The sequence below is a fragment of the Mus caroli genome, chromosome 18 (assembly GCF_900094665.2).
Source record: "Mus caroli chromosome 18, CAROLI_EIJ_v1.1, whole genome shotgun sequence".
In the NCBI taxonomy this organism is placed as follows: domain Eukaryota; kingdom Metazoa; phylum Chordata; class Mammalia; order Rodentia; family Muridae; genus Mus; species Mus caroli.
This window is the reverse complement of record NC_034587.1, coordinates 65,082-78,594: the sequence shown is the minus strand read 5'-3', so window position 1 is coordinate 78,594 and position 13,513 is coordinate 65,082. Positions and strand designations below refer to the sequence as shown.

Here is a 13,513-nt window from a genome sequence, read left to right as displayed (position 1 = left end):
CCAGCTGAGTATGGCAGTGTGTGCCTGTGATCCCAGCTGAGTATGGTAGTGTGTCCCTGTAATCCCAGCACGTAAGAGGTAGAAGCAATAGAATTACAAGTTCAAGGTCATCTTCTAGTTCTAGGACAGCCTGGGGTGCATGAGGACCTACATCAAAAACTCAACACAACAAATACATTTCTTTTCACTGTTATATATGTTGGAAACTTTCTGTAATAGTTTTGCTATTTTAGGACAATGTCGCACTGCAGCCTAGACTAGCCTAGAATTCACAGCTGTCCTGCCATACCTCCGGACTGCTAGGGTTACAGGCACATGCCACCATGCCTGGCTAATAAGTTTTGTTTGTTTTTAAAGGCTAAAGTAAAATATTATATTTAAATTCATTCACATGTATCTTATTTCCTACTTTTCCTCTTGATTGACGTTTATTAAAAGCAAATTATTCTATCCTTGGATATTTTGGCTTTTTAGAAGTTTCCTGCTCAAATGTATTCCTATAGATAACACATTCCCAGAATCTCTGAAACATTAAGTTTTATTCTCCAACAATAGTTACCCTTTTGAATGAAAAGGTCCTCTGTCATTTCATAATGCCCTGCCAATATAAAGTGTGAGGGCTAATGTATGAGATTTATCAGTAGAAATGTTTTCCCATGCCCTGCATGGTGGCATGTGCCAGAGCCAACTGTGCTGTGGGATGGGTGGGGTGTATATGTGTGGATGTGTGTATTTTCAATTTTAATTATATTTTGAAAAAATATATATTTCAAATGTATTTTATATTTTAAATATTATATTTAAATATTATATATCTTAAATAAATGACAGAAAATAAGATGACAGACACAATATTGTAATGTTTATATTATGAAAACAAAAACACTTTAGTTGAAAATTTAGAGAAAAATTACTTGAGAAATACTAAGAAGGAAGAAAGTAAGCCAAAAAAAATTAGGAAAAACCAAAGTAATTTGGTATTTATGTCAGTATTCTAAAAGATGCTACAAAATTGTATTGTTGAAAATTAAGTTCTGAAGGTTAGGGTGTAGTCCTCGTTAGATTATGTGCCCCCAAAGCATGAAGCCCTGGGTTCAATCCTTATCACTTTATCAAACTGGGCATAATGGTGCAGACCTGTAATCTCAGCACGAAGTGGGCAAAAGTAGGTCATCCTCGACCAGCGAGTGAGCTTGCTATAAAGGTTTGGGATACATGAGACCTTGTCTCAAACAGAAAAGAGAAAATTCAATTTCTGTAATTGGAATTTGAAACCTTCATTTAACTCACTTAGAATTACAAATTCTTTCTGCCTTCCTCTCTTCTCTCTTCTTCCCTCCGTTGCCCCCTCTCCTTCCTTTTCTTCTCCCTCCCCTCCCCTCCCCTCCCCTCCTTTCTGTGACTGCTTGCAATTGAACCCTGAAGCTAGCATCTGATCTGAGTATGCTCTCCCCGCCAGCTGCCTTCCATAATAAATCAGAAGTGTTTAGGTGACTGAAAAGTATAAGCCTAATGTAACTGCAGTGCCGACTGGAAATCTTACTGACCGTTTCCTAAGTATCAGGAGAATGTTGTTTATAACCAACAATATTTGAAAGAATAGGTAATAATACTTCAAAGCTGGACTTTCTGTCTTCCTCTTCACTTTTTCTCCTAAGTAATTTAGTGGAGGAGCCTGGAGAGATGGCTTTGTAGTTAACAACATGACTACTCTTTCAGGGGCCACAGACTAGATTCCCAGCATCTGCATGGTGTCTAACAACCTTGGAACTCCAGTTCTAGGAGACCCAGTGCCCCCTTTTGGCCTTCACAGACACAAGGATGCATGTAGTACACAGACATACATGTAGCCAAAACATCCATACATATAAAATAATAAAGGGATGCCTAGAAGGAAAACTTTGTGGACTCTAGGAATTAAGGAAAATTCTGAGTACAAAATACACTGAACAGCAAAACCAAAATAAAATACACTTATGTTGGTAATCTTTTACTATGATAAAGAAGCTGATGGTTTTCTTATTGATCCCACTTAGAAAGTAACAGTGGAAGCAATGGTAGTAAATAGAATATAATATATTCTCCCAATATGGGATTAAAATAACTTATAATTATCTAATATTTCTTCTTTTTTTCTATTAAGTTGCTATAGCTCAAGGTGGAACAATCCAGATTTCTAACCCAGGATCTGATGGTGTTCAGGGACTCCAGGCATTAACAATGACAAATTCAGGAGCTCCTCCGCCAGGTGCTACAATTGTACAGTATGCAGCACAATCAGCCGATGGTACACAGCAGTTCTTTGTCCCAGGCAGCCAGGTTGTTGTTCAAGGTATATTTTATTAATCTAATACATTTAGAATACCTTTGTCACACTTTTCAGTGTCTATCTGTAGTATTGTGAAATATACTTGGGTAGAATTTTAGGAGGTGTGGGAAATAACTTAAAAAACATTCAAAGAAATGTTTATACTTCAGAGAAGTTAAAATATGGTTTTCACTGACTCTGAAGAAAGGGTAATTTCAGAGAAGCATGATAAAACAAGGGAAGATGGAAATATAAATATAAATTTAAATTAAGTAAATATATTTCATTAAGGTCACATGCTCTACCTAGTGTATTTTAATTTTTTTTGCTTATATTTTGCTGTGTGTGTTCATATATGAGAGTGCACAGTGTTCACGCCATGGCGTGAGGTTAGAGGACAATTTTGTGGAGTCATTTATCTTGGCTTACATTTTATGTGGGTTCTGGAGATCAGATCCAGCTTATCAGACTTGTGCGGCAAAAATCCTTTACTGACTGAGCCATCTCACTGGCCTCCAGCATATTTCTATTACTTTTTATGGGGTTATTTAAGTACATAGTCAGTGATATCTTGAGTTTGTTCTTTTTTTTTCCTAGCATGTTTTCCAAGTATAACTTTCACACAACGCATTTTAAACAAGTGCTGATTTTTATATCTTTTAGACTCTTTTTAGTATAAAGGCTAGTAGACTTTTTTTAAAAAATTATTTATTTATTTTATGTATCTGAGTATACTGCCGCCGTCTTCAGACACACCAGAAGATGGCTTAGATCCCATTACAGATGGTTGTGAGCCACCATGTGATTGCTGGAAATTGAACTCAGGACCTCAGGAAGAGCAGTCAGTGTTCTTAATCACTGAGCCATCATTCTTGCCTGACTAGTAGATTCTTATAGCTCTTATGAAAGGAGTCTATAGTGAAATAAAATAAGATGTCACCATAAGCTTTTAGGGTTACCTATATGTTCAGTTCAAACTGGGTAATACATTATTTTAATTTCATTCAGCTGTGCTTATGATTAATATAAAACATGTATTTAATACAACTTAAAATCTTGTTTTAATTCTAATCTTTTGGGTCTATTTGTCTAGAATGTATCACACCCACTTAAAGAAAAGTAATATGTTCTTTTATTCTGAATTTTCTTGGATATATGGCCCAACTGACCCAGAATTTGAAGAAATTTCCCTGTCTCAGCTTCCTGAGTGCTGAGCTTACAGCCACATGAAGTGGCATGCCTGGTTGATGAGTCCTTTTCCTCCTGTGTACTTGGGGGATGAATGTGGGGTATAATAAGAAAACACAGAGTGTGAAAAGGTCTGGAGAGATGGCTCTGTTGTTCAGAGTGCTTGCTGCACAGTCATGAGGTAGTCCTGAAGAGTTTAGATCCCAGAACTCACAAAACAAGTCAGTTGCAGTGCATATGCCTGTAACCACAGCTCCAGAGGGTGGAGACAGGAGGATTTCTGGGGCTTTCTGACTTCCAACCCCAGGTTAAGGAAGAGATCCTACCTCACAAAATCAGAGTCAGAGGAGGAGAATTGGCCATGCACACACATATGCATATATACTCAACACAGCATAGAAACACATATAAACAACAAACTAAACAAGTAAGTCTAACCTTAAAATAAGAAGAAAGACTGAAGTTGGATATGCTAGTTAGTATATGATAGTAATTCCAGTACTTGAGTCTAAGGATTACTTTGAGTTTTAAGCCAGCCTGGACTAAGAGTTCCCAGCCAGCAAGGGTTCTATAGTTACACCCTGTTCCTTCCACCAAAAACAAACAAGAAAACAAAGACAAAAAGTGGTGGTATTTTATGGGGAGAAAATAGTGTTTACACACTAAGGTTTACTTTACATTAAAATTAAAGCCATTTGTTAATTTTTCCTATGCTCAAACCTTTTTTTTTCTAAACAAATACAGAAGAGTCTTTTCTTCTCATATCACCTGTTTTACATGGAGAAATTGATATTGCAAAATTGATACTTTAAAAATGTTTTTAGACTTTTCCATGTTTGAAACTTTGTACCTAAGTTTTATGCCTTGTGTGTTAAAGATCATTTTCTTTTACAAGTTTCAAAGGTATATTCACTTTTGTGTGGGGGGTATACATGTATATCAGATACATGTCTGTATCTGGATGGGTTTCTTTCTTTCAACTGCCCGGATTGCAGGCATATCTGGGCCTGGCTTTTTACATGGATGCTGGGGACCAAGCTTGTATCCTGAAGCTTGTGTGGCAAGCACTTTACTGACTAAGCTGTTTTCCAGCCTCCTTTTTGCTTTTTCTGTTTTCTGTTGTTTCAAGCTGGAAACTCAAAGTTACCCTTCATGCACTCTATCCCTTTCTTCCCAAAGCCCCTGTATAGACTCTTCCCCATGGTTAAGTTAAAAGGTTTTCATTTCTCTCCTATCATCAGCCTATCTAGGCAGCTGTCCCTGTGATCTGGATGACCACAAAAGTCAGCCTTCTTGGAGCTGAGAGCTGTAGCAACATTTCAGTACTTCCTGGCTCAGTTTTTGGGGAACACTATGTCAGAGTTCACTTAAATTCTTGTCATTGGGCTGGAGAGATGGCTCAGTGGTTAAGAGCACTGACTGCTTTTTGTGAGTTCAAATTCCAGCAACCACATGATGGCTTACAACCATCTATAATGAGATCTGATGCCCTCTTCTGGGGTGTCTAAAGACATCTATGGTGTACTTATATATAATAAATTAATAAATCGCTAAAAACATTCTTGTCATCACCTTCAAATGATTCTGGGCTTCTAATACTTTTAAAAAGCAAGATGTTATCTCCAGTATCTCTGCTTCTTTAATACACTCCTGTGTCTGCAGGTTAACGTGGATGCCCCAATATCCCACCAACATTCCCTAAATCTGTTCAGATTGAGATATAATCCTATAGACTGGGTTGCTTTCATAATTCATACGTAATATATGTCTATGGTTTTGGACACTGGGAAGTCGAAGAATCTTAGACTAAGGGTCTAAGGGTCTCTGGAGTGCCTGCTGATTCACATAAGCCATTATCTGTCTCTGTACATGGTGGAAAAGACTAGGGGCTCTGTGTTAAGGATATTAAACCCAATTAATGAAATCTTGTTATGTAACTTTTCCTGGGTAATGTGAACAAATGTCTGTTAAGCCAAGTTGGGGTGGCAGTGGTGAATGTGAATGATTGTTTCCAAGTCTGGTGCTGGGAACCTGTGCATTGATTTGGTTGCTTACAGGGATACATGTGAATGGTCCCTTCTAGGAACACGGGGATTCAAGTGTAGCCGCACCACAGAAAAGGTCACTCCAGCAAAGCTGGCACTCTCTGTCCATCCTGCAGGCAGCTCTGCGGTGCGAGAGTCCCTTCTGCTCAGCACTTATTACTTCTTGTGGAGTAATAACCATGGGCAGAGGCTCAAAAATCTTAGTTTCTGGAGCATCCGGGGACACTTGTTTACTTGTGAGTCTTAGGGGACTCATCTTCCCACTAGAGGAAGGGAAGGGATATTTTCATTAGAACAAAATCATTACACAGAAGAACTCTACTCTCAAAATATATTACTTCCAATCCTGTTGCATCGGGATTAGGATTTCAACCTAGAAATGAGGAGTTGCGCAGGCATTTGCTCTATAGCATAGTGGATGACTATACTGAGAATGTCAGCAAACGCTGGGCATGTGCTAGGCACATCCACTGTGTTGCCTACCTCTTCCTCCTATGTAGGCCTTGCTCTTTCGCAGGCCTTCCCTCATTTCTTTCATTTCCTCTGACAGGTTTTTTTTTTCTCTCCACAGCCTTTATATCTACTCCCTGTCCTGACAGGCACCATTTCCTCAGCCTCTACACGTTATTCAGGTTTTATCTTAGATAATACTTCCTCCAGGAAGACTTCTCTGGCCTTCCAAATCTGGCCTAGGCAACCCCACACTTCCCAGTGCATCTTCTTAGGTAATAGATCATGTGTACTGTCACTCTGTGTCCTGCCTCAATGCTAAGTTCTATTTGCATTACAGCCTTTAGTATCTACCAAGATCTGTCATGTGATAAATGTAAACATTACAAATGGAAGTGGTGTAGTGGCACATGTCTATAATCCCAGCTCTTAGAATTATCAGTTTGAAGGCTACAGAGGGAGGCTCTGGTCAAGTAAGAAAAAAAAAGGCCCCTATATCTGAAAATATAAGGTTAGATCAACAGTTTAGTGTAGAGCTGTATTTAAGCTTTCCTATTAGCAATAATCACCTCCACCTTAAAAATGACATTTGTCTTTTATGTGTGGACATGGATATATCATATACATATTAAAGAACAACTTGCAGGAATTAGTTCTCTCCTTCCAACATGTAGGTCCTGGTGGTCAAACTCAGGTTGTCAGGGTTGGTAACACATGCTTTTATCTACTGAGCCATCTCATGGGCCCTTTCCCCTCCTTTATACAGTATCTCTTAACTGTCACTGTGCAAGTTTAAAGAAATATTGAGATAAAAATAAATGGATTCTGAATTATAAATAAGGATTATTAATATTATTCTGACCCTCAAAGCCTTAGGTGTACCTGGATAGGAAGGAGCTCCTGGTGGAGTGTTGTTGAGACTGTCAGCAAGTCCTCATCTTTAATCTTCACTTGCAATTCCAGTTTCATTGCAAGGACTCTGCAAAACCAGTAGAAACATGGATGATCTATGCCCTTTGGTCACCTCACCCATGCCACAACATAAAATCCTTACCTTTACTGCAGCATGCTTAGTTGAATAACATAGAAATATAGCATTTAAAAGAAATCATTGTGTCAGGTGTGGTGGTGCGTACCCTTAATCCTAGCACACAGGGGCAAGGCAGGTGGGTCTCTGAGTTCCAGGCCAGCCAGGGATACATAGTGAGACCCTGTCTCAAAAGAAAAAATATTGACCATTTATGACATACAAGTAGATCATTAATATAAAGTCAGGTTGAATTTTAATCATACAAGACAGTGGATTTTTACAACCTACTGGGGATAGGGGAGAGAAGATCTCATGAAGCAACATGTCAGGGCTTTTTTTTTTTCTTTCTTTCTTCAGTAAAGGTGAAAAAATATTCCATGCTGTGGAGCCTGGTATGTCTTAGAACATATGTCAACTTCTTTATGACCTTGATATTGTTAAGATTTCAGTAATTGTCCAGCTTTTCATGTGCAGAAATCTCAAGTTATCCAAATAAAAGCTAACATTAAAAATATGAATAGCAACTTTAGTTATGAATTTTAAAATCATTAAATTTCATGGTATTACATTGAATTGCAAATTTCTATTTATATGGGTCAAAAGGGTCAAATATCAGCAAGTTCACATTACTCTGCCAGTTAAGGAAGACACTGTATACCACTTGCTGCTTTGGCATAGTGAGTTTCTAGACTGTCAGCATTTCCTCATTTCAGGTAATGTGAACAAATTCCAAGTCACTCTGGGAACAGCTAGATTTTATGGTGTGATAGCAAATGATTTAGCAAATAAAAGTAACTGAATACAGGTACCTGGATATTTCTACCTCAATAAGTTTAGAACTGCCTATGAAATATATTTTATTTTTTGTATTGACTGTCAGGATTTTTTTTTATTAGATATTTTCTTTATTTACATTTCAAATGTTATCCCCTTTCCTGGTTTCCCCTCCGAAAACCTTTTCTCCCATCCCCTTCCCCCACCCCCTGCAAACTCCCCCTTCCTGGCCCTGGTATTCCTGTATATTGGGGCATAGAGCCTTCACAGGGACTGTCAGGATTTTTTGTTCAGTCCCTGAAATGTGGATCTCCAAATGCTTCCTTCTTTGGGTTCTAAGAAACAGATAGGGCTCATTTCTCCTCCTATCGCCACAGCTTCATGAGCTACAACTCTGTAACTTCTCATTTTTATTTTTTGTCAGAGCTCATATGAAAAGATTTTTATGTCAAAAGTGAGAAACAAGAACATTCAGATAGTTTATTACAGGAAGAGTTTTTACAGGGCTTTGCTTCCAGTGAGCTGCACATTGATGGCAGTGATAGGCTGGTGACGTCACTGTGATGTCAGTGCTCCTACTTATCTTACATATGCTTGCTAGTTTGGAACACTTTATTTGGACTGTGGTACGGCCAATAAGACCACTCTATATGCAAAAGCCCAACATGGCTGTAACTGGAGATGAAACTGGTAAGAACTTAAAGGGGGATTTACATTAATTTTGTTTTGTTTTAATACAGGATTTAGAAATATTTAGGAACTTTTGAGTGTTTTAGAAAGTGTGATTTTTTTTTTGCAGTTGCTTATGCATAAGAAGTTTCTTTTCATGCTTTTGTTAAGCCATTAGAGTGCGATTGCTTGTTTATAGTGCTATTGTATCTTTGCTCCAGGGCTTTAATGCTCTGTTGAGGAAGGCAGTGATCTGCCTGCTCGCCCTGCTTTTCTCTTCCCCTTTCTCCACTTATCCTAGTCGTTCTGCCTCACTAAACTAGGCTAATAATTTATCTGCAACCTGTTGGAAATTCAGTCTAGCTACCAGTTAAAATATCTGATGTCCATGTTGTAAACACTTGAGCTACTAGGTGCACGGGATAGGGGAAACAGTGTGCTAAGAATGGATGTTTTTCAGCCTGCTAGTTCTTTCCTCCTGCCTTTAAAAAATGGTCTGCTCTTCAGCTAATTGAGTTCAAAGGGCTGACGTCATTACATTTCCTGGAATCGTGTTTCAGCGGGGAAGTGGAAAAGTTAAACTCCAAGCACATTGACGTCAGCTCCGAGTCATGTTGTGATTTAGTCAGTTCCTTTCTGCTTTGTCAAGCTTGGCGGACAGATTGCAAGTTTGTTAACTAGTTCACCACCGCTTTTGGCTGCGGGGACGTCTTTAGATCGAATAGCAAGTCTGACTTTAGCATTTCTCTTGTGGTAAGTATCTGCTTGAAGATAGGAACGTATTAGGGCACCTGTAATGCTTGCATTACCTTCGGAGAGGCTCTCCCAGCACCTGCCTAGTGACAAGTGGGCTATATTTAGGCCGAGGTTTTCGTGCTTGCTAGATTCATAGACAGAGTGCCCTCTAGTGCCTTGTAAGGGACGTGTTTTTGTCTTTCATTGTTTCCTCAGCCTTTTCTACTTAAGCTTTGTAATAAGTTCATTAGGTTTTGCTTTTCTTAATTATAGATAAGTGATTTTGAAATACTGAGTTACCAGTGACCTTTGTGTAGTTTGTGACATTGTTTGTTGGATTTATTTGTAACCCAGTTTTGAATTTGCAGTTGAATTGAGAATAAAGAGGATTACAAGGCTTCCCCACAATTTAGCTCACATTGCATTGTTTCTGTGATGTTCCTTAAGAAGCTGTTGTTTTGTCAGATGGTGCTTTTTGTGAAGTCTGTAGATGTGCTGTAGATTGCAGCAGCTATGGAGCAACAGAGGAGCCCCAAACCAGACACTGTTGTAGTGTGATCCTGAAATCAATTACTTTTTTTTTTTATGTGTGTGCACGCATTTATTTTAGAAAAAAATGTTGGTTTGTTTCTTCTAAGCAAACTTTAAATTTCTATTCACCACTTGACTGTCAGAGCAGGAAAGGATGTAGTAATACAATAAAATAGAATGATTAAAGTATCAAGTATATATAAAGGTGAATAATTAAGGTATGCATTTATATTAAAATTTTAGCCATTGCTTGTGAATTATATATTCTTATGTTGATAGAATGAACATGTTATCTTTGAAGCACTTTCTTCTTATAGTTTGTTTAACAGCACTAAGCTACAGCTTCAAATTTAAAATTTTCAAAAACACTAAAACTTATAAATGTTGAAGACCCAACTGTAGTTTGGAAATAACTATTTTTCTGAATCTTTCACTTTTCTCAGTGACATTTGAAAAGGTGTTATATTGAAAACAATAAATGAAATTTATATCCTTTTTATTAATGAGCAAAACTGCACGCGATTGAAGAACATTTTTGGGAGTGTGGCAGAAATGCTCTTAGCAGTCTTTGGATTCTTGACTCTGGGATAGTATGGGTTGTCAAGCTGGGGAAATTGGCTTAGATTAAGGACTTAGAAACCTTTGATCACCACCAGCATTTACATCATGACACAGTGATATGTATGTGTCACTTTGAACTTATATAAAACAAGTTTCACATAAAAGTAACACAAAACACAATTATTTTCTATCTAATTTTCTTTTTTGCTTTAAATGTTATCTTGACCCATGAAATTGATTTTATGACCCATGATCTGTAATGTATGCCTGAGATCCACACTCAAATCAGGCTTATGTTGATGACTGCCCTAGAAAAGATCTTTATGGCATCTCTAATAGGATCATGGAATCAAATAAAAGAATGATATTGTTAATTCTGCTTGGTGTAATGTAAATTTGTATTGTTCTTTTTTAGTCTTATTTATAATTGATTATGTTTGGAACTGAGTTTACTGTTTTAAGACCTGGATTGTAATAGCTTGTATTCAAGAGGCATTTCAGAATTGTTAAAACATACTTTTCAACTATTCAGATTTGGGAAATAGTATCTTAGTGTTTGATGTAGGAGAACAGGGATACATACCACTTTTGTGATTTCTCTTAGGAAAATTTAACGTTAAGGGATGATTTTGATTAGGGTTTAACTTTTTAAGTCGATATTAAAGCAAATTATACTTGGATTGGAAGTAGATAGAAGAATAACCTGCTGTGAGTTCAGTAAGGCCTCAAAGCTCATAGGACAGCTATCATGCTGTCTCTACTTGGTGAATATATTTAATGCAGTGTTTGGTATATTTTACTTTTTCCTATCTTATTTTTCTATCTGAATATACTGCCTGTCAACACTTTGCATTTATGTAAATATATATATATATATAAAATATATTACAAGTAAATGAATACAAGTTAATGAAAGAGCTAGCAAAGTACTCAGATTGTAAAGGAGACACGGAAGGAAGGAAATAGAGGTTGAAGCCTTGGAGGCCCACCTAGAGGAAGCCATATGAAACACTGGAAAAGGAGAGGTGCTTTATATTCATGCTCACCCTTCACATAGGACACGCACTACTCCACAGGTAGTAGTATCACTGCATGCAGATCAGAGTAGGCAGGGACTCTTCCGAGTTACAAAGCCAGCCAGAAGTGAAGCAGCTCAGGTTCTCATAAGCTTCTAATTCTGCTCACACTGCTCTCATGACACTGATAAGTAATGCTAATGTAGCATAGATCATAATAGCATGCAAGACATAGCTTTTACAATGTATAAAGTGAAGCTAGCACCACTTGTAAGTAATCAAAATGGAGTTCTTTCCTAGACTACTATTCTGATAAGGCAATAGAGCATTTGTCTTTCTGTAGAACCTTAAATTTTCAGTATTTATGACTTCCTGTATTTTTCATAAATTTCCTAACTTTTAAGACTTTCATTGAAAAAAAAAAAAGAAGTCCCTTTATGTGTATCTTGGGTTGAATATGTTAATCATTTCATATTGTATATCAATGCATCAAATATCATTTGTACACCTTGATTATACATATATATAATTTTAATTTGTTAACTATACCTCAATAAATAAATAAAAACTGAAAATATTTAAAATTTATTTATTATTAGTTTGTATGTGTGCAGGTGTGTGTGTGTGTGTGCACGTGTGTGTGTGCAGCTGATGCCATGGCATGCATGAGGATGACAGAGGACAGATTTGAGGAGTTGCTTCTCTTCCCTCATGGGTTCCAAAGGATCAAACTCAGGTTGTCAGGTATGCATGACCGTTACTTTTATACCTTGTTCTCTGGTCTTAAACATCAATCATTTAATGTCTTAATTCTATATAAGACTTTAAACACAGTTGAAAATTCTCACTGCTTGTTAGTCACCTTTATATGATTTTGTTGACATGGAGAAGAAGGAGCAATGGGAAGGGAAACTGTGACAGAATGGAACGTGAGGCACAGAGAGGCCTGAAGTGGGAGCTACAAGCATTGGTGTGCTGTTTGAGATAGAAAATTGGGTGAGGGATAAGGAAGATGCAGTGGGTTTTGGAGCTTTGGGAAACTAACTCTCCTCGGTTACAAGGATGATTGCTGAGTTACCCCTGCTGTTTACTGTTTTGTTTTGTTTTTAGATATTTTCTTCATTTACATTTCAGATGCTATCCCGAAAGTCCCCTCTCCCCTCCCCCCCAAACCATGCTCCCCTACCCACCTACTCCCACTTCTTGGCCCTGGCATTCCCCTGTACTGGGGCATATAAAGTTTGCTAGACCAAGGGGCCTCTCTTCCCAATGATGGCCGACTAGGCCATCTTCTGCTACATATGCAGCTAGAGACACGAGTTCTGGGGGGTACTGGTTAGTTCATATTGTTGTTACACCTATAGGGTTGCAGACCCCTTCAGCTCCTTGGCTACTTTCTCTAGCTCCTCCATTGGGAGACCTGTGTTTCATCCAATAGATGGCTGTGAGCATCCACTTTTGTATTTGCCAGGCACTGGCATAGCCTCACTCGAGACAGGGTCCTTTACTGTTCTTAAGATCAGTGAAATGGCATAAAGGTGGGAAATTGTATAGGTATGGTGGCTTATGTCTATGATCCCAGTACTCTGGAAGCTGAAGTAGAAAGATTATGAGTTCAAGGTCCTGTCCCAAAACACCAAACCAACAAAGCCCCTGGTATTCAGTCAGTAGACACCCTGATAAATAAATAATAAAATAACAATCTTCTCGAGGTATTGACAAATAGTTTTTTTTTTTTTTGAAAGCTATCAAAATAAGCACTTGAGGTATTTGTTATTTATTTCTTTGTTTCTGTATCTGACTTCTTTTCCCTAAGGACTAGGAGTTATACACTATGATTTATCAAACTTGTTAGAAGGTGAAATTCTAATGGGAAAAATTATTGGTGATGTTATAAACCTTGTAGCTACATATAGTATAAGCATAATTTGGAACACTGTATTTCAGACACCAAGGGAGGGGATTAGAAGGGAACTAATGTGTTAAATGTCTTCTGTGTGCCAGGCACTATGCTAGACACTTTGACATGTATTACAGGGTTTCTTGTGAGTATGAAATGAGATGATGTATCCCCATTTTACAGATGAGGAGACTGACCTTGCCCCAAGTCACATGGCTGGTAAGTGGCAGAGCTGGACTAGTACCCAGTACCCAAATCCAATGCCTTTTCTGCTGTACCGTGTTAGAGCTTGAAAAAAGAGAGGTA

At 37.9% G+C, this 13,513-nt stretch overlaps 1 protein-coding gene across 23 annotated transcripts in view; it reads left to right on the top strand.

Annotated features, from left to right (window-relative positions):
• Positions 1-13,513, top strand: part of Crem (cAMP responsive element modulator) — a 65,523-nt gene that overhangs the window by 41,760 nt on the left and 10,250 nt on the right. For 10 of the 23 annotated variants that reach the window (XM_021150195.2, XM_021150187.2, XM_021150196.2 and 7 more), the window contains 2 exons: positions 2,144-2,332; positions 13,391-13,426. The exons of 1 other annotated variant lie outside the window; for it this stretch is intronic. In XM_021150195.2, the coding sequence (XP_021005854.1) occupies positions 2,144-2,332; positions 13,391-13,426 (225 nt within the window). Of the gene's footprint in view, positions 1-2,143; positions 2,333-8,101; positions 8,486-8,602; positions 9,218-13,344; positions 13,427-13,513 lie in introns of those variants that run through there. 12 more of the 23 variants (XM_029472199.1, XM_029472198.1, XM_029472195.1 and 9 more) reach the window with 9 other exon arrangements.